Here is a 23096-nt window from a genome sequence, read left to right as displayed (position 1 = left end):
AACTACGATCTTCATTACAGCGTACAGTTACCAGGAAATGACAACTTACTGGACAATAGGATGCTTCACTGTTGATAACGGGACAGCCCCAGTGAGTAAGCTGGAGTAAGGGCACGTCTCTAGATGGATTTGCTTTTCAAGAATGCTGCTATAAATTTCCCTACTCTCTAACACATGATAACCATGACCAATACGCTCAGCATGGTAATTTTCCACAGCCTGAAACACATTTAAAGAAATTATAGGTATAGAACTTATTTCAGTAAAACTGAAACACAGTAACAGTAATGAGTACATAATTATACTGTATCAAGAATTCAAGAGAGTAAAATCAGGTAGGCTACATACCAAGAATGTGAAACTGTGTTCTATTACAAGCAAAGTTTCTTGAGCATAGTTCGTTATACTGTTCTCCACAATCGAACTGGCTGTTCACATGGTATGCAGTGTGCAGCTGGTATAGATCACCATGTTTTATAAAGGCCAGTCTACACTCTTTAACATTTACAACATGTTAAATGTTAAAACTGTTAAATGTTAACTGGTGTCACCATCAACATTATTAACTGTTAAATACTGTTTCATTTAACATTGGGTCCACGCTTATAAACATGTTGAACTTGACTTCCTGACAGGTAGTTCATCACATCAGTTTGTGGTAAACCATTCAGGTGGTGTCTTGTATTTTCAAACAAGCACAATGGACTCAGATGAAGAGGATTTGGCCTTTGTTATTGTCACTGTTGCTTCTTACAACATCTTGAGAAGGAAGGAAAGGAGAATGTGGGTACGACAATACAGTATCTCAATAAAAGGCACAATGTGGATGACATTCTGAATGAGCTAAAAGTAGAAGGCAGGTTTGGATTTTAAAACTTCCTGATTTTCATGTAGTTTTGGAAAAAATACATTCTACCATAAGAAAGGAGAACACACAGCTACACCTATCCTTCACTCATTTTCTGCAACATATGTAATTTCAGTACAATAGACATCATAAAACCAACAACAAAATTAATGAAATTACAGCTATACTTTTTATATTTTGTACAGTATATGTATATCCATATAATTTTTTTTTTTTTCAGGTAAAATTCTCAGAAGAATACTGGTTGGAAAAGAAAAAGGAATTTCATGAAAAATGGAATTTTCCTCATTGTATTGGTGTGATGGATGGAAAACATGTGGTTCGCCAAGCACCGATCAACAGTGGAAGTCTGTACTACTGTTGCAACTCACCTGCTGCATTTCATTTTGTCATTTTTACAGTTGGCAACGTCCTGCCGTGTCCATTATTATCGTCAGACTAAAAATGGCAACTGGCAGCAGTGCACACATCTTGATGTATCTCTACATTTTTTTGTACATACATGTAAATATGTGGTATTTATTAATTTATACATGTGTAATAAGTACGTTAAATCACCTTCTGAGTGATGTGTTGTGTCTGCTCGTTTAGGGCATTCTGGTCCTCCATGTGACTTGTTCCACAATTGTATTTGTACGCCTATGGAAATGAACTTTGTTATATGCGTCCGATATGTTGATGCATCAGTCGCAACATAAAATTTTGGTCCTTCCGGGCCGCGATGAGAATCATTGTGAACTTTGAAGTTAAGCAACGTACAGCTTTGAATATTGTGCTAGACACCATCAAATTGTTACCGTGATGAATTGCTGCCTGCAACTGCCATTTGAACATAGCAACAAGCTTGGCACGAAGAGCATTGCGAACAGTTATTTTATTGAAGGACCAGAATGTAGTGCTTAAGACTAATTACCATGAATGTTTGATCTCGTTATATTGAGATTTCAATGAGGTCTACATTGCTTTGGAACTGTTTTGATATCGCATGAAAGCAATCTGTGGAATGTTACCACCTCCTAATGCATCTGTTCTTGTGAGTACGCTAGTTTGTATCAGATACCCTGATGTTCGAGATGTTAAATGCTACTTGGAATTCGGACTCCAGCGAACATTACATTGCAGACGTCATCCTTTGGACTTTGCAGTCACCTTGGCCATGTGGTTCCAGTCAAGGAGTGGTTCCAATTGTAGTGACACTTAATGATACAGCACCGCTATGAATACTGTAAGTCTGTTCCATTTGTCTCTCAACAATATTACGAGCCCTTGAAAGTCTGTAATTAAAAGCTCTTTCTCAAGATCCCTCCTTAAATGACCCTGGAAATGGCTTCGTAATAATCCTCGTCAGTGAAAACTGGAAACTGTCGGCCTACCTCGCTTTATCTTGGTATTAGTTCGATGAGACATCCCACAAAGAAAGCCTTTCTATTATATCATTAATGAAGTCCAGTATGATCTTGCTCCACTCCATTTCTAGCTATAAATTTTAGTATAGTGCAGAGAGAATGACACATGAGCGCGTACTATATTTGTACAGGGTGCGGCAGAAATACCTGACGAATTTCAGATGTAAATAACTCAGCAACACAACAAGCCATTCACAATTTTGTTGCGCAGTTTAAAAGAGCAGGGTTTGTCATTTATGTCACATACAGTAAATTGGAGCACATTAACGGTCATATTGGCCACAGCTTTCAAACAGGTGTTATTGTCGTGGTGCGCGCGGTCTTGGCCTTGTCCTTGGAGAACACGTGCATCGTCTCGTCCAGGCTAGTCAGTCAGCCAGCCAGCCAGCCAGTCGCTAGCATAGCGTGGAAAGGTGAACACCGAGGCTTCGTGGTTGAGACTTATTTCAAAAATGCCGATTCTGTTAGCACAACACAGCGTTTGTTTTGGAGACACTTTGGCTTAGGTCAACATGAGAAAGTTCCGAGCTGGAACACCGTTCTGTTGTGGGTGAACAGTTTGAGAAAAAGTGGTTCGAGTGTGAAAACTAAACCGCCTGGTAGGCCTCGTAGCGTCCGAACACCAGAGATCATCCGCGCAGTGAAACGCCGTTACGCAATCTCCGTAACTTTCGGTGCATAGGCATTCACATGCTCTGGGACTCTCAGATCGCACAGTAAGGAGGATTTTACATGCAGATATGAAGCTATCCGTACAAAATGGTGGGTATTCAGAAACTCAGTGAACGTGATTAGGCCAACCGCAGAGCGTGTTATAAGACTATCCTGGAAGCTGTAGCAGCTGACACCAGTGTCCTGGCAAGTGATGAAGCACACTTTCATTTGTCAGGCTACGTTAATGAACAAAATTTTCGGTACTGGTCTGCATCCAATCCTCAACAGATCCATGAACGACCTCTCCACAGCGAGCGTGTTACTGTTTGGTGTGCTGTCGGTGATTTTGGAATTGTAGCCCTTACTTTTTTGAAGGGGAGGACAGAACTGCAAAAGTAACATCGAATCATTACTCACAGCTGTTATGCAACTTCCTGCAGCCTACACTCACCAACGTAGGGAATCCTGCTGTATGGTTCCAACAAGATGGTGCCACTGCACACACAGCCAGGGCGTCGATGGGTCTCCTCAGAGAAATGTTTCCAGGACGCCTCATATCCTCACGGGGTGACGTTCCATGGCCAGCCCATTTCCCTGACCTCGCCCCGTGCGATTTCTTTCTCTGGGGATATTTGAAGGATCACGTCTTTCGACATAAGCCCCGAACATTACCTGACCTGAAAGCTGCCATCCGTGAAGAAATTGAGGCAATACCACAAGACATGCTCAAGCGAGTCATGCGGAACTTCAGGGAGAGGCTTTAGAGGTGCATCGATCCGGACGGTCAGCATTTCGATGACATTATTTTCAAAACTTAGTGTGTATGTGATGCAAATGGCAAACACTACTCATTCCAACTGTGCAATAAATCTTTAAATAGCTTGTTGCATTGCAGAGTTATTTACGTTTGAAATTCGTCAGGTATTTCTGCCGCACCCTGTAGCTTGTAACAATAATCCTACTTTTTTTTCATGAGAAGCACATCGTTTAAGCTATCTGTTGGCATGAAAACAGCAGGGAAGTTGCCGAAGCTGTGCTTGGAGCAGAAAACACGACAACATGTTAAAAGTAGTTAGTGGGACGCAAAACAAATAACATTATTATTTATTAACATGTTAAAAGGGTTAACCTCAACATTCTGAGTTAACATGCAAAGTCAATTGGAAGATGCAATGACAACATACATGTCAATTTTAACATGTTCAATTTAACATGTTGGTGTTAAATGTTAATCAGTGGAGACTGGCCTTAATGTAAACATGCAAGCATGATGGACTTTATCTTGAGCGAATTCTATAGCAACTCAAAATGACTACCGAGCTCTACCAATTTGAATAATTAGAAATGCTATGGGTTAACAAAAGTAAACATAGAAATCTCAACATAGCAACCGTAGTTTACAATTTCTAAGCTATACCTAATACTAATACGGAATACTATAAAATGATGGACTGGTATGTACACAGCAGTTGCACACTGCAGAAGGCACACCCCTGTACCCTTGTACTGTACACTATGCGACAGCATACAGACTTCAGTTATTGGCCTCACGTGGAAGTAAGGACCCTCTGTTATTGAAGTTGAGAATTACGACAAATAAGTGATCCAGTTAAATTAATAAACTTTATTGTTTGTCCATATTGAACCAAGATTACAACTTTTATTATAATTTGGGTCCACCTTATTCAATACATAAAAACTGTTGCATAGATTTAATTACAACATATATTTCAATCACTACTAGTTTCGACGCCCCTCTGCGTCATCATCAACTGATAGAAGTTTGTAGAAAAATTGACAATCATATAAGTTTATCAACATCAAATTGTCCAACTCGTTGGCTGAATGGTCAGCGTACTGGCCTTCGGTTCAGAGGGTCCTGGGTTCGATTCCCGGCCGGGTCGGGGATTTTAACCTTCATTGGTTAATTCCAATGAACCGGGGGCTGGGTGTTTGTGCTGTCCCCAACATTCCTGCATCTCACACACCACACATAACACTATCCTCCACCACAATAACACGCAGTTACCTACACATGGCCGATGCCGCCCACCCTCATCGGAGGGTCTGCCTTACAAGGGCTGCACCCGACTAGAAACAGCCACACAAAATTATTATAACATCAAATTGATCACAATTTAAAACCAACACTGCTTGCTGTGCTTCATTGCACTTCGCATGGACAGTGACCTTTTGAGGTCCGCATTTAACTGGGAATGTTGTTCTTGATAACATCTCAAAGGACTTATTGCTCGTTTCCACCTCATTAGGATTGCTCCATTAAAGGGACACTGTAGTTTTTATTGAATTATTTCTACTACAATACTACGTCAAGTTTTAAGAAGAGAGATAAATTAAGCACATGGTGCTTCAAGACTATTCTATTTTATTTTGTTGTTCTTTTAAATCCACTTTATATCATAAGTGAGCAAACCGGTTTGCATATGTTTCTATCAGTTTATGGCATAAGACTCGCAAGTCTTGGACTTGTAGAAAATATGAAATTAGAGACAGTATATTTTTAACAGTTTCATGTTGTTAATATGGTTTTATACTCCGCACGGCTCTACTTCTAAATTGACGTTTAGGCCGATTTTGGCTCTGTCTGGTGGTTGTGCACTGAAGCATAGACATCCAACCAATCCCAACCTGCCATTTATATCAATTTATATCGGCAGAGCACGATCTCGAAACCTAGTTGCCAAGTCTGATATTTACATTCACCACGTGGTTAACCTAACTCGTTCAATGTGTATGGTATTCGGTACGGTTCGCGATCATTTGCATTTTCCTCCAGTAATTAGTGTTTTATCATATAAGTTTTATCTCTCTAGTATAGTACAGTATAGCGTAGTTTACAGTTTAGCATAGCATAAGTACAGTATAGGTTTAATTATTAAATAGCTATAGTTTTATTTACGTCCGTGTATCAGTGTACTTAGTTCGTCGTGTTTACCATGTCTCAGTGTAGTTCGGGAAACACAAGTGGCAAGAAATCAAGACGCGTGGGACAAGGCACGCTCTTGAGAAGCCAGGCTCGTGAAATTGTGTCCAATGTGCGCAAGTACTTTGAGAAAGAAAAGGAGAACGGTGCTACATTGCTTCCTTTAGCACAAGCTGTACAGAGAACTGCCGATGCTACCAAAGTGAGTAAATACACAGTAGTGGCAATTGGAAAGGAGAAATACCACGCTGAGGAACAATCTCCTGGATCCTCTAAGTTTGAAACACCGGGTAAGAAAAGGAATCGGGCCAAACTAGTGACGAACTTGGACAGTTTCGAGAAAGATGCCATTCGTCGTCATACTTATGACTACTACCGCAGAAAAGAACACCCTACTCTTGCAAAGCTACGTGAGTCTCTGAAGGAAAGCGAACTATTTAAAGGAAGCAAGACTTCGCTGAATGTTGTGGTAAAGGAACTGGGATTCCGTTACAATAAATTAAACGGTCGCCGAGTGTTAATGGAGAGAAGTGATATTGTGATGTGGCGCTGCCGGTTTTTAAGGGACGTTATGAAGGAAAATTTTGATTCGATTGTGTGGTTAGATGAAACATGGATTAATGCAAACCATACCGTAGGAAAAGGCTGGACAGATGATTTTGTGAAAGGTACAATGGCAGTGCCCATTGGAAAGGGGGGAAGAATTATTGTGCTAGATGCCGGTACCGCAAACGGATTTGTACCTAACTGTTTATATGTTTATATGTCTGAAAATTGTACAATAATAAAGGACAATGCCCCCTACCATTCCGTAATTCAAGACAAAGCTCCGACAACGGCAGCAAAGAAGTCGATTCTTGCTGAGTGGTTAAGGAGGCACAACATTCCTGTGCGGGACGACATGAAGAAAGGTGAACTGTTGCAGCTTGTGAAAGAAAACAAGCCACAATTTCCTGTGTATGTGGTGGACGAAATTGCAAGACGTCATGGACATAAAGTTATTCGACTTCCACTTTATCATTGCCACTTCAATGCAATAGAGAAGATTTGGGCTCAGGTTAAGGGTTATGTTGCAACAAAAAATAAGCGTTTTACTGTACGCGAGGCGGAAAACCTGTTAACCGAAGCTGTGGCGAACGTCAGTGCCGATGACTGGAGGAAAGTTGTGCGCAGTACACAAAGATTAATATGTGAGGCGTGGGAAAATGAAGATGTACTGGAGAACTCCGTCGAAAGTTTAATAATATCTTTGGGACCTGGTGATAGTGACAATGATTCATTGTTAGAGGGTTCCAGTGACTCCGAGATCAGTGGAGTGTTCCCTTAGTAGGCCATAACCTCCTTCCTATGCCAGCCATTGGCGGTGAGTGATGTGTTATTTCCTAATTCTCTTTTATTCTGAATAATATATTCTCTTATTAGTGTCAGATGTTGTTAGTAAGTGTAGATTTTATGAATTTGTTTTCATTCCATATGTATTCGTTTTTCTCAGTACGGTATTACATTTTACTATATATGGCTGTTTACCGCGGTCGTATTGCATCAGCTGTTCTCGCGGGCGTAGCGCGCTGGCAACAGAGGATTGGCGATGCTCATTTGTTTTGCGAAACTTCAATTTAGAAGCAAGGCCATGCGGAGTATAAATTGTGATCAATTTGACGTTGACAAACTTATATGATTGTCAATTTTTCTACAAACTTCTATCAGCTGATGATGACAAAGAGGGGCGTTGAAACTAGTACTGATTGAAATATATGTTGTAATTAAATCTACGGAACAATTTTTATGTATTGAATAAGGTGGACCCAATTATAATAAAAGTTGTAATAAGTAATCCACGCATTGCATCACTGTGAAGGTAAAGCCAAACCATTAAGCAGGGCATCACTATGCCTCAAATAAAAAGAAGGTGATGCAAAAAAGTAAATCACCACAACAGAAAGAGTAAGAATTACAAAGAAAATGCATCCTGAGTGTAGGCTCCTTTCTTAATACGACAAACAGTTCACTGGTTATTTTGGTTTACATGGGGTAAAACCTGTGCCAAAACACAGATACATATGATACAGGAAAAAATAGGGTTCTCCAAGTGCTACATATACTTTCACGAAATCACCAAACTCAGAAAACCTGAGAACATATACCCAGGAGAGAATGACATTCACTATTGATACTCCACAATAAGAAAAATATATTTGCACACAGGATGGAACAGCGATTAATTTTAGAAAAAGAAAATAAACCTAACAGAATACTTAATATCAAGAACACCACAATGGCAGCTCACATCCCTATGGAAAACTGGGAAGCTCATTATTCTGAAATGCTAAGAAAAATGAAACTCGCCCAACATGACTCAACAAGGAATCAACCTGATACTGTGACATACTCTGACATAACAAAGCAAAAGTATGGTCAGTTGTTCTCAAAGTACAACATTGTCAAAATAATATGGGTACCAGGGCATGCAGTTATAGAAGGAAATGAAAAAGGCAAAAAAACTGGCCAGGAAAGGGGCAGAAATACATTTTGTAGGCCCAGAACCTGTATGCGGGATTTCCTATAGACAAGCCCGACACTACATAGAAAAATGGATACAAAAGAAACAAATGGAAAACTGGAAAATTACTCCAGGATGCAGGCTTGCAAAGGAACTGATAAAAGGACCAAACAAGAAGCATACTAAAAAACTATTGAAAGAGCAGAGAAAATATAAGATGGGTAGTAGGACTGTTGACAGGACACTGCCATCTGAAAAAAACACCATAGAATTGGAGTAATAAGGGACAACATAGGTAGGAAATGCAATGAAGCAGAGGAATCAGCAGAACACATACTTTTTGAATGTGAGGCGCTGGGTAGAATCAGACTCTCCACTCTACGACTACCAGGTGAAGAGAGAGAAAACAATCCAAGAAGACCCAATAAGAACAACCTGCAGCTTTGTGAAGGGAGCAGGTATATCTAGGTAGGAATGAAGGAAAAACATGGCAGCAAAAGATCTTAGAGGTCGACGCTATTTAGCAACTAATATTTAGCAGCCCCATGAAGGAAAGAAGAAGAAGGAGGAGGTCAGTTGTACAGAAAATCAAATCCTGTAAAGCTTCTGGTCTATATAATATCACAAATGAACTAATTAAGGAGGGCCTCTCATACACCATCAGCATATGGACAGCACTATATAACAAATGTACAGAACTCAGAACGATCCCTAACGCCTGGAGAAGATCACTGTATTCATCGACTTGCACCACACCCCTCCCTTACCAAGAACACACACACATCGGGAGATTACGAGGCGTAGATCGCGACTAGGAAAGGCCAAGTAAAACAGCCTTGAACTGGACATGACCCTCATTACAATGCAAATAAATATGGGACTAATGCTACTAGCAATGAAATTCAAATAAAGATTAATGAGAGTTTGATATGAAATTAAAATCAGAAGCAAAGAAATGAAACAAACACTTTAAAAATATAAATAATCAAAGGATATATACATTACCAGAGGCTGATGAGTTGATGTGGTAACATCATTTCGTGTGCAAGGCATTTTTCAACTCCAAGATAAAATTACATTTACGATGAGCTCACCGCTTTAAAAGTAATCTCATTTCATTTTCGGGCAATACAAATAAAATCCACACGGATCAATTAGATCGTTCCTTCCGCGAGATTACAGTCATTCTTCACATACGTGTCTTTAAACTCCACCATCATCACAACAATCAACAATGAACGTTAAAACTCCCACACGTCACGGAGAAGAGACCCCCGACCACGAAAGATAAAATATGAAAGATATCAGCACGGCACCAAGAGAAACATCTCTGGACCAAAGAAAAAAATTTCAATAACCCCAAGGAGAAACACAGGCATGCGCATAGCCTAAATATAAGAAAAAGAACATGGCGGCCCCCTGGGTAAGAGAGTCGCCAGGATAGGTGCGAGAGCAAAATAAACAGCACCGTACGAAAGGACAAAAAAATAAGACACTAAAACAAGAATTAAGACTTAAATTTAACCAACCGATACGTCATCCCTTCACTCCGCTCTCATGCCAACATACACCCGCACCATTCAGACAAAGCCGGTATCGGCAAACAACGCGAGCACCAGCTCCAGTTAAATAATTTCATGTAGTATGACTGCCTGGTCGATAAACAGGGTCTCATTAACACCAGACATAGCGTGCACAGCGCAAATGAATCAGCTGTGCGATCAGAGAAATTCCATTGTCATGCACAAGCCCATCAGGTTTCGCACTCCGTACAAAACGAGTGGAAGCTTGCATCGACACGAAGGGCAAACAGCCATTTGATGGCGAAATACTTGAGGATGCAGTGCACATAAACGAAGTAATATGAGACCCAATAATAACAACACAATTCCAACAACCACAACAAAACATGCAGCGCATTCATGCTGTAGAGCGAAAGGACGCGTATGAACCAGCTATGAATAGTAGCGGAAATATCACAAAAGAACCGTAGAACACACAATAATACGAAAGAATTACCATACCTGTAATATTAACCATCAAAGTAAGAAGAAGGATGGTAGTATAGGCTAAGTTTGAATCTAATAAATACCCATCTATAGCTCAGAAAGGCCACTCCGATCTGTGTGGAGACCATTTTTATATTCCTCTCTCTAAACCACCACACACATCTGAGTCAAAGAGATAAAATTACAGTCTCGCCAGAAAGAATGATCTTCCGTGTTCACAACCGAGGGTGCTGCCCTCTCTACTACAACTTTGGAAATAGTTAAGTCAATCAAAAAGAAGCCCGGAAAAGACCATTAGCAATGACACAAAGGTAACTTTTATGAAGCAACCATTCATGCAAGGCTCAGACTATACGAAGGTGTTTGATGGGGTAAACCGTAAACTGCTCATCCAGAAGCTCGAAGTAGCTTTAGGACCAGAAGATAATTCCTTCCAGTTAATAATCAACATCATGGAAGGGAATGTAATAAACATCAGTGATAGTCTTCTTCAGTCAAGAGACATCATACGAACGAATGGCGTACTACAAGGTGACCCCCTGACCCCCATGATGTTTAATATCACACATTGCGAAGTACAAGATGTAGTAACTGGAGATGTGAATATGTACTTATATGCAGATGATATGGTTACACTAAGCAACAGCAAGAGCTTATTACAGAAAGCTCTTAATAGACAAAACTAGTGGAATTGTCTTAAACCAGAGTACGATGAAGGCCATGAAGTTCTGGAAAGGAGGGAAAATGTCATCAGTGGATACATTTACCTAAGGAAACCAAACAATTGAAAAAATCAAACATTTAGTCATGACTCTACAAGTCACTAGATTCGTTTTCACAAGGCACATTGAAGATAGAACAGTAGCTGTGATAAAAGGCTACAATGGAGATTCACAATCTTAAATCCCTTTCATTAAGAACAGCATTGTCATTATTCATGCTGAAAGTTGCGCCGGTAGCACTGTATGCAATTGAGATAACATGGCCGTACCTTTCATACAGAAATCTGAAAACTTTAAACAGAACTAAAGTCAGATACATAAACAGAGCACTACCGGGCGAGTTGGCCATGCGGTTAGGGGCACACAGCTGTGAGCTTGCATCTGGGAGATAGTGGGTTCAAATCTTACTGTCGGCAGCCCTGAAGATGGTTTTCCGTGGTTTCCCATTTTCACACCAGGCAAATGCTGGGGTTGTACCTTAATTAAGGCCACGGCCACTTCCTTGCCATTCCTAGGCTTTTCCTATCCCGTCGTCGCCATAAGACCTATCTGTGTTGGTGTGACGTAAAGCAAAAAAAAAAAAAAAAAGAGCACTCTGCATTTTCAAGTCTTCACCAAATCGACTTCTATACCAGCTGACAGGAACATCTCTCTTCACAGAAGACCTGATGACAACTTATAATTTGAAAGCCACCCAAGCTACCAAAAGGTTCCTGGACGAACAACTCCAGAAAAGTACAGAAACAGACCCAAAATTCTTCAATACTCCCACCATGAACAATGATGAATGGAAAGGAGCCAATTCTGAGCTACGTCACCTCCACACGAGAGGAGCAATTCACAGCTTTCTTCACCGTATTTGTATTAAGAAAGGTTTTCACCAGGTATCCAGCAACTGTATTTGTGAAATCTGCGGCTGACATTGTTCACTATACCACCTGTTCGACTGCACACAAAGAATACTTCCTGTTTCTCATCATGCAAAAACTGAAATCTTGTGCTTTTTAGAATCATATGTGCACATTATGTTTAATATTAAATTATTATTAAAACACATAAGTTTATAAATGTTAATTTTTTCCGTCTGGTAAAACTAATTTATGAATAACTAAATTCAAAAACTACCTGAAAAAGAAATAATTAAAATAGAATGACATGTCTCATTCTTGAAAGATCATCAAATATACTGCATTTAGAAATGTATAAACATTTATGTTTAAATTCAGTTTAAATCCTTAAAAACTTGAAATTTGGAATAATAATTATTACCGGGATTACCATGGGCTGCACGTGGGGTGAATGGCTGGACAGGGTACAGAGTATAAGTTGCTCCAACAAAAACTTGGAAATTTTATTCCTTTCCTCTCTTAAAACCCAAATAGAATTAGCTAACAATTCAACAAGAACCAGAAGAGGATCAAAAAATAATTTACAAGAATGGTTTAAACTACAACAACTGAGCTTGTCAGCTCTGAAAGCTCATCAGACTTGCTTAATCAGGTACAAAATTAATGGCAGGAAGCTCCTAATTATTAACCTACATGTAAAAAAACATGATTGCTCCTAAAGGTACAACATAATAGTCTGAGCTCTTATTAAATAGAGGCAGCCTCAATTAAAAAACTAGGTCTCTTGTTAGCTCTCAATTTCACTAGTAACCAACTTGTTGACACCATTACATAGTACATACATGGTGGGCTTATCATTTACGAGAATTACCACAAACAGTTGAAGTACTGTTCCACAAGGGAACCAAATTGTAGGTCCAGTTACCCACAAAACCACAATGCATATACAGGGATATATTACCCATACTACTTGGCCATTAGGAAGGAGAAAGAGGTTACAACAATACAGGTCATTAATCAAAAGTAAGGAGGCAAAACACCAGCACTCCTGAAAAGAATATTACAGAGAAAGACTTGAACTTAAAAGAGCTTAAGGTCCAAAGAAACAGAGGCTAATCCCATCGTAAAAGGGTGACTAAAAGGGAACATATTAAAGGCCGAGAACAAATTTCAAAATTTAGAGTTTAAGAAATTTTAGTTACGCGATTCAAATAGCAGGCGAGGATTCAGAGGGCAAACACACGTGCTCCCTTACATTAAATTAATTTCCCTGTAGGAAATATAACCATGAGTCCGAAGACAGCGCAGTAGGGTTGGGCACTATGTCCCTGTTTCGGCAGACTGTGGTGGTGCACAGTTCTGTTCCACTGTTTCGGAACACTAAGGGTCAGTTGTTCCGAAACATTCTCAAATGATACCGAGGCAGTGACTCGCTATCCTGTCCAGAGCGCCACTATGAACTTCGCCTACTATCTGACTGTCGAGATCAGCAGTGTGCCGCCTTGTGCTGGAGTGTTTAATGTTCTGCCATATCCTCTTTGTTCTGCAAGTTCCAATGCACCGGCAACTGGCCTTTGGTACATACGATTAACCTAATGTGTTTCCATTGAAGCCCAGTAATGTATATCATACGATACACTATAAACTTTACATAATGTTGCACCGGAGTCCTGTTTAGGACTTTTTTTTTTTACTAGAATATAAACCGGACAGAGTAAAATGCAATTTATGTTCTTCTATTTTGTCTGCAAAGGGATCTTCAACCAGCACAATGACAATACATTTCAAACTTAAACATCCCACGATTTTTATTTTCGTGTTCTGCTTGTGTATTGTGTTTAAGTTTTACTTTCATGTTCTGCTCTTAGAGTTTTATTTTTAATCTCCTCTTCCGCTTGTATATATTGTGACCGTATCGTCATAATTAACAATTATTTTAAGTTTTATGCTTGGGAAGGAAGCAGGCAGCAAGCTTTCTTTGTGTGGATGTTAGGACTTGCATCAGATTGTGCAATAGGATGCCCGCCAGAGCGGTGCCTGATACACCCAGTGGGTGGCTTAAAGAACCCCCGAACTAGGCACACGTCATAGAAGAAGCAGCAGAAGAACACTATTTTAGTGACTCCATCTTTAAAACAAATGCCAGCATACAGCGATGCCAAAGCGATCGGGCCCATTTTAATGTATTTTCAGCTTAAATAAGGCTTGGTTAACAAAAATGCATCTGTCAGAGCAGTAGAAAGAATACTGGTTGAATTTTGAAATCAGGAGTTATGGTAGAAGAGATTCTCCAAGGTAAAGGCGCTGAAAAACAGATTACATAAGCAGCTTGGCGTACTGACGCTACTCGTGAAGCCAGATGCCTTTGGGGATGCCCCATTTTCCCTCTGATCTTATTAATTAATTACTGCAAATTCGCCGATCATCTTCATGTCCGCACAGCATAGCGCACTTGTGAATAACGAGCTACACAGTCAGACGTATTGCTGATTTCTACGGGTTGGTTTATCCAGGAGATGTCAAAATAAGGGTGGGGACGAGGTCCGCTGGCCACCCCTACCGCTAGCTTCCCTATAAGTTTTTGCACTTCCCAAGAAGTATCACCAGTCGGGAAGGAGCTTTCGACGTGAAAAGACGGCCGGTTCGCGATCGGTTTTGCCGCTCCTTTGTATATGATGTGAACAAAGCGGGTGTGAATTTTTCAGTGTGTTTCTCTTGTACTTTGGTGATAGACAACGTAAGATTATGATAATGAGAGGTACTTAAGGTATCGACCGCGAAGTAGACTGTAACTTCATGAAATATGAAATAGGTTTTGACGAGAAAAGTGACGACACGATAGTATGCTGAAATTCTGTCAAAGAACTGTGTAAATCTACGCTAATTTATGAACAAAGCTTAGGGTGAGACTATTGCACTGATTAACAGGCGGTGAGAAGTGTTCCTGAACCAAGAAACTAGATAGAAGATAGGGATAGAAAAATCCATGCGAATGCTGAGAATGTCCATCTTAGCTGTGTAATTGAGGTAGACTAGCTGAAATTAGCCGGTATATTCATCACCACGTAACTGTCAATGGTTAAGGAAAGAAGTAGGGGAAGTGAATGGTGACGTGTGAACAAGAACTCTGTAAATTGTGTCATCTACAATATATTTTCAGTGATTCCTGTGCTATTCAAATGGATTACACGAGAGAAGATATGGAACTACTAGATCCCAGGACTCAAAGACCCAGTGCCATTGGAATAAGTCAGCATGGGTAGGCCCCCGGATCTCCGGGTGGGGCCGAAGACATCAACTGTTGAGTACTAAGTTATGTTTCTATTCCAATGCTAGTATTTCCCTTTGTAAATAACAGTAATGAAGGATAGGGTTAGTAATAATATGATTTGATAGGCTAGACCCGCTTAGAATGGTCGGGGATCCTTTTATTCATTTTGTTTGAGTTAATTAGATATGGGAAAGGAGTGATCCAATGTCAGTGTATAGAATTTGGGACCCCTTTTAGTGGCTATATTTGCATGCAATCATAGTTTGTTTATTTAGTGCTGAGAAGGAATTGGGGGGGGGAAAAGGAGTAGAATGTTATGTAGATTAATGATGTAGATCTCACCTGATGAATTGCCTAAGTTACGCAGGGATTAGCAGGTGACAGAGTCATTGACAAGTGCCCGTATAAAGGTAAGACTTGGGCTAGAATCAGCACTATGTTCGTAAAGGTAGAATCAGTAGTTTGTTGCATGGTAATATAAGTTTTGGCTATAAGAGAAGATGTTCGAGGAATGCTGAGCCGAGGTTTGAACCCCTGTCCTCCAATACACTAGTGAGGTTACACGTAGAAGGTCTGTTAATGTTTTGGCAGGATGTAATAATTTAAATTAATTTTCTTATTATTATCATCATTATTATTATTATTATTATTATTATTATTATTATCTTTTCTTTCATCTACATTCGGATCGATGATTTCATGCCGATCTATTTAAATGGCAGGTTAATGTTATGCCAGCTACACAATCTATGCCCAAACGGGTGCGATTAGGAGACGTTGTCCTTCGGTGAAAGGCGGACGTAAGTGTGAATAAGGGTACATGTAGAAATGAGTGGTTGATTTCCAACTGCTAGTATAATAAGGGAGTTTGATATAATCTGGCTGTTTATGTGAAAAATAATTATTGGTCATAATGATTGTAATGAGTTGATTTGAGCAGGTGACCCTGCATTAGCTCAATTGAATGATGTAATTGACCGAGTGACCAGCGCTATGGAGCGTGTTGAATTAGTCTGCTGCCCTGGTGTGAGAGGGGCGTGGACTTGGGTCGTGATTTATTGCCGGAGAAGGAGGGTGTCCGTAAGGGGACAAAGCCAGGAGAACTCGCCTTGCTAAGAAAGTGCTCTGTTAGAATGTTGCATTCTACTGTATGAAAATAGACAAAAATTTTATGTAACCACCACACACTGTCCGTTAGCCTTGATCCGAAAAAACAATGTAGAAATTAACTACTGTATGAGACACGATTAGCTTAGTTAGGGTTTTGTATTACAGCGCCCTGGATGGAGACGACCAGAGTCTCAGCAGGGATCAACAGCTCGCTCATACAGCGGGTTACAAAGGATTGATTACAGCCATTGTATTTTTTTGTACATGTGTTTGATATGTTTCTTTTCCAGGATGTGTTCTTGTTCATTTTTAATCGATGTCGATTTGAATCTAGACTTCGTGAGAGTCCATTGATAGTGATTGCAAGTGATAGTTCGTTGTTCAAGTCAGTGCTTAATTTTATATGGAAGACTTGAGTCCATTTATTTTTCTTTTCCGTGATTTAGTGATAGTTTCTGATATGGTTGGAGTATGCGGTTTAATTATTTCAAATGTTTAATTTAATTGATTCCTTATATTTTCTGCGGTAGAATTAAGTTAGCCGACCATTCTAAAGCGGACATTTTTCTTTTTTTTGTGTAAATAGATTTTAATGTGTAATACGGGATTCAGTCCCATGGAATACTCGCATTGGGGGAACATGGCTTGTTTTTGTAAATATTGTAGGGTCATTTTATTGTGTATGTTGTACTCAACGGTTTATGGTAAACTGCGTGATAGCACACAAAACAATCAGGATAGCACATAAAACAATCAGTATAGCATATATCCAAACCAATATAGCATTTATGTAAGCAATGTATGACACAGGTAATCCAATGGGATAAGATGCAAAAACGTGAAGTAGTATCAACCTCTCGGATATTCTTTGCTTCATAGAGAGGAATATGAATATTAATGACTGTGTCATAGAGGGCAAGTTTGTTGTATAAGAGACATTACCAGCGACGTTGCCATCCACATAAATTTTGTCTGTGGAATGTGGAGGTAACAGCTGATGTCAATGGCAGCACAAATTCGTCCGTTGCTTAAATATGTAATTTATAATATCAGATGTGTCAGAATTATCAAGAATGTATGTAAAGTTTTTGTATATTTCACCGAGTGAATAGTAAATTGTTTCAATCTTTTTCATGCCTATCTATACCGAAAAACAAGCATCCACAAACCTCTTCCGTTCATTGTAGGCCTTTAAGATAGTTTAAGTTTGATAGCCTCTACATGCCGCAAACGATCTTCGACCCTGAGGAGTCCGTGTTCAGACCTCAGGAACGGGAGAGTAGCATTGACCTTGCTGAGCCGTATGGCCGATAACTTCTCATGTGAGCGGATTAATGATACAATCCCAATGAGGGGAAATCGGCACAGGCCGAAAAGGTCCCTTGACTATCGACTTCCGTGGAGCATGGTCCCATGCATTCGTGACCCGAAAGGGTTGGTTTGTTGTCACATGGTCCCATGAGTCATGGGGGACGGTGGGAAAGGTTCCAATATAGTGTTTAATTTTTATCCTAGTGTATTGCTTGTATGGGTTAATTTTTTATTTTCGTGTTCCGCTTGTTTACTGTGTAAGTAAATAGAGTGCTGACGAATCTTTCTTCAACTGTGCGAGTATATTTTTAATTGGTGAAAATAACATTGTGACATTTGTAAACACATCTCCTGTTAGTGTAATTGTGACAGGTGTGTTTCACAATGAACGAAAATATTCTTATCCTAAAAACAACATTTAGACATGATATTTTGGGTGCGTATTTCAGAGTTCCGACTGCTTTTTCACTTGCCATGAAGTTTTAACCTGGCCCTAATTACTGACAATACAGGCCGGTACATTCAACTGGTGAAAATATCCTTGGATTCGTTACTTTTAAACACCTGTACTGTCACTGTAACCGTGTTATGTGTATTTCATATTGACCAAAAATAATCTTAACCTAAAAGCAGCCTTCAAACGGGATTATTGGGCGTGAATTTCAGTGTTTTGACTGTTCCTTCACGTTCCGTGCAATTCTGGCCGTACCTACACACAGCACGTCCGGTACAGGCTCATTCCCGCTGACACGGAGCATGTCATGTTGTTTCACGAAGTTCTCTCTACCGCACAGTTACTGTTCCATGTGCTGGCACACTGCACCGAAACACTCCACCTCAAGCTCCTAATGTTTCGAAACTATTGACTGTCCCAACCCTACAGGGCAGAGAACCTACATTGCAAAGAAGAATGAAAAGCCTACCTTTTACATTCTAAATGAAATCGCTGAAGTCTTCCCCGCACTTTGCACGCCAACCCAATCACTTATTTAGATTTATTCTCCCATACCTGAATCTTCAAGCTGCATACCCCTGCCTCCTTCCTGTCTGTCACACAATAACCAGAATGCTCACCTTAAATAGGTCTCATGGGGAAAGTTCTAGGCTATTTTAGAATCCAGAGTGCCGATAGGTTAAATTCCATTAAATAATCAGAGTCATGATTAGTTAGAAAATTTCCTTATTGGCATGTTTTTTTTTTATGTTGCACCGACACAGATAGGTCTCATGGTGACGATGGGACAGGAAAGGCCTAGGAATGGGAAGGAAGAAGAGGCCATGGCCTTAATTAACGTACAGCCCCAGCATTTGCCTGGTGTGAAAATGGGGAAACCACGGAAAACCATCTTCAGGGCTGCCGACAGTGGGGTTCGAACTCACTATCTCCTGATTACTGGATACTGGCCGCACTTAAGCAACTGCAGCTATCAAGCTCGGTTTACTGGCATGTGATAGGCAGTCAGCATTAGAGGAGGATCCAGGGGTAGAGTTAACAACTTCGGCACATTAAAAAAATATTAACAAGTAGATAGGATTACCAACTACAACAAATTAAATGCCTCAGTGGATTGACTGGGGGCTTTGCCCTCCAGAGATCACTACAAAATAGACGCCAGAGCCATCTAACCATTGGAATAACGAGTTTTACAAAGTCTTAAGGGTTCTTAATCACTGTCAGAGATGACCCTAGTGGAGAAGGCGCACAGCTCAAATAGCCGGGGAATGTGTACACCTGGTACAATAAATAATAATAATATAAGCACTAAGAATAACAGTAATAAAACCTAAAAGTACAGTTCAGCGAGTCACTGACTAGTCACCTGGACTCACACTAACATCAGAGCATTACACCACCTTGCATTCTATGCTAGAGAGAATAGTCAAGACTCGTTAAGAAACAGTCCAAATTTCAAGTATTTAAGGATTTAAACAGAATTTAAACATAAATGTTAGTCCATTTCTAAATATTTTTGAGTGCGATTTGATAGAATCTGATGATGTTCTTTCAAGAATGAACATGTCGTTCTATTTTAATTCTGTTGTTTCTGTTTCAGGTATAATTCTGCTACTCTGTGTTTTAATTTTCAGGTAGTTTTTAACTTTTCAATCTTCACCTCAAATTACAGTATAACTATGCAAGTGAAAAGGCAAGAAAAAATGGAACCAACTTGCAAGCTACTGCAAAAGTTGTAAACATTTGCAGACATGAGCATATATTAGCCCTTTTTGTTACCAACATTTTTATGAACATAATATGAAGTTCAAAACTATTTATCTAATGGATAAATTTTCAGGCAGAATAGTACGAGTCTCGGTAAAGAAAGATACAAGGTAACATAAAACATTTTGCCACCAAAATCTGTTCACAATAAACAATAAAATTAGGGAAAAATCATCACATACCTGCCAACTTTTCAAAAGTGCTAACAGTAAAACTCACGCACGACAAAAAATATTATTTCTGACATACCCCGGCCGACATAAAATCAACTTCATGGTCCGTATCGCACTTTAACAGATTCACAACTAAGTAATTTTTTTTTTTTTTTTTAATCGACAAGGTGGAAAACGATATTACTTAGTTGTGATACCCCGGCTTGACGAAAATAACAATACTTAAGGGCTACAAACAAAATAAAATTATTCATGCTTTAAATAGGGTACTTCAATGAAATTGTATCTACTTACATCATTTGTAGATGAACATAAGAATCAAGAAGAAATCCATGTTAAACAGCAGCAGGCATGGTGAATATCGGTTTGGAGCATACATAAGAGGACTTGCTTGATAAATTAAGCAGATACGCGATAACTGAAAAAGGCTTTACACAATAAAACTTGTTTAACTCAACACAGGCAAGAAATAATATACCATATATAATTGGGGTGCAGGTTTTATTTGCGTCGAGGTTGGCAACACGCTCCTGGCTCATCTGCTTTTTGATTTTGGGTGTACAATTATGTTTTGTGTAACTGCACATGGAATAAAACTGTCCCCACATGTCATATTTAAACGGAAAACTATTCAGACTTTTAATTATAAACTGCCTTTACATTTTAAAAAATAGTATTTCACAGAGTAATTTCAATTCAAAATTTCTCCGCATCACGATAGAACGCGTCTTCCAGAAGGTACACGGGTGGCTTTCCGCACTTTGACTCACTTCGGTGTGTCTGTAGTGTGTTTCATAGTTGCTAAGTTCGAGTGAAATTGTATATTCTTTTGTATTCGGTGTTTTAAAGAACACCACAATATCACGTAGCAGGCAGTGTGCGGAGAAGTAGAATCCGCGATGACTGGCGATGCCGACAGTAGGCAAAAAGCGAGGCTCATAATTATAATCAATTCGTACGTACCGAACAATACTGTCAATGCCAATGAAACTGCATTTATTTTCTTTATTGCCGAGCCCAGACAGACTTATGGTCTTAAAAGACATGGGGTCACTGTACTGTATTACAATGCAGATGGAAGCGAAAGACTTCCTCTCTTCATCATAGGAAAGCTCGATACGCCACGATGTTTTAAAGGCGTCCGGCACTTTCTGTTAAAGTACAAGGCATCTAAAAATGCAAACAGTACAGCAAATAAAAAAATAAAACACTTGCACACGGGAGACAGCATAATTTGTCGTCTTTGAACCGTGCTTTTTTTTTTCTTTCACTGCGTGAGGCTATGTTTGCCATTGGATACATTTCGGAAATATAATTTTTTCCATGGCATTTGAAAGGTTTAAACTGTGAATCAATGTTAACTGCATGCAGTAGTGGGTAACAGAATATTCTGTGACACAGCAAGAGTTTCATGATAAAAGTAAGAAATTTATTTCTCTTTTACCTATTCGATACAACTCAATAGCTGCGTCTGTGGATCAGTGGTAGAGTGTTGGCCTCCGGATCCCAAGATAGTGGGTTTAAACCCGACAGAGGTAGTCGGATTTTTGACGGGCGGAAAAAAAGTCCATTCGACACTCCATGTCGTATGATGTCGGCATGTAAAAGATCTCTGGCGACACATTTGGTGTTCACCCGACAAAATTCATTAAATCTCAGCCATAGACGCCCAAGTGAGTTTTGGTTTACTCGGTCTGCCATCCAGTGGGCCTAGAGTAAAACGGAACGTCGAAATTGACGAGCAGACAGCCAGATGGCGTCAAAATGAAATGTCTGCACACGGTAGCATGGCTCAAGGCCATCAATATTGTTAATTTTTCACTTGTACCTAATCAAATTACTCATATAACGACGGCTTTTTAAGCGAAGTTTTTTAATGTATTCAATTTTGAATTAGATTTAAGATCATTTTTAACCAGGCACCTACCACGATACAGAAGGTTTTTAATGTATTCAATTTTGCAGTAGATTTTAGATCAATTTTAACCATGCACCTACCACGATACGGAAGGTTTTTAATGTATTCAATTTTGCAGTAGATTTTAGATCAATTTTAACCATGCACCTACCACGATACGGAAGGTTTTTAATGTATTCAATTTTGTAGTAGATTTTAGATCAATTTTAACGAGGTACCTGATATGGTTTGAGGCAATGATATGACTGATGATGCCTCACAGGAATGGGCGAAACATGTCCCAATTCTTATTTTAATGAGGATTTAACTGTAACATACTGAGTTGTACTGAATAGGTGGAAGGGAAATAAATTTCTTACTTTTATCATAAGATTACTTTCAATACGGATTCACAATGATTTTCATTACTTGTAACAGCAAGAGTTGGCTGTTAATACGAAATCATATAATAACGTGGTTTTGCTACATCACAAAACTAACATCCGACTTTGACAGTGTGTCTGTTTCAAGCGTTTACATTGCATGAAAAGAATTATCCACCGCCGGTTGTGTTACTGTCCGAGTAAAAAGAGACCGCATGTGAGAAGTGTTTTAGACATGGAGTGTGACGAATTTGTAATTTAGGAGAGGACTCTAGTGCTGCAAGAGAATCAAGACTATTGCAAGTTCAGATTAATGAAATACCCAATTACTTCATTGCCTTTTAAAGTCTATCCCCCACCTATTTCGGCTTCTATTAACCTGTTAATTCCTTTCTTTTTCCGCATTGAACTGGGAATTAAAATATCATTTTTGGTTCAGATCAATTTGACCTTCAAATTTATTCTCTTCGCCACCTCAAGAACTGCCTGAGCACTCATCTTGAAACCTTTGTTTGTCAATTGTGGTTCTCAATTGTTCTAATACTGCACTTTTTTACTTATTTCTCTTCACATTTGTTTTTTAATGTCAACTGTTCTGCATCTTCAGACATCAAACATACAATTACAATACTGATCCTCGAGCTATTTATTCTTCTTCACTTCAAGATTAAAAACTTTTAAAAAATAGTGCTACATTCACATCTGTTATACTGCTCCACACGAACTTACAAGATTGATCCTTGAGCTAGTTCGAGGTCCACTCAATGGTGGTGGTGATT

General features: G+C 39.4%; 1 protein-coding gene across 2 annotated transcripts in view; it reads right to left on the bottom strand.

The window, feature by feature from the left end:
- Window positions 1-23096, bottom strand: part of LOC136875372 (adenosine deaminase) — a 153918-nt gene that overhangs the window by 46024 nt on the left and 84798 nt on the right. For both annotated transcript variants that reach the window (XM_067148927.2, XM_068228471.1), the window contains exon 7: window positions 50-219. In XM_067148927.2, the coding sequence (XP_067005028.1) occupies window positions 50-219 (170 nt within the window). The remainder of the gene's footprint in view (window positions 1-49; window positions 220-23096) is intronic.

Source organism: Anabrus simplex, chromosome 6 (assembly GCF_040414725.1).
Source record: "Anabrus simplex isolate iqAnaSimp1 chromosome 6, ASM4041472v1, whole genome shotgun sequence".
Classification (NCBI taxonomy): domain Eukaryota; kingdom Metazoa; phylum Arthropoda; class Insecta; order Orthoptera; family Tettigoniidae; genus Anabrus; species Anabrus simplex.
The sequence above is the reverse complement of the archived record's forward strand: the minus strand, read 5'-3'. Positions and strand labels throughout refer to the sequence as shown.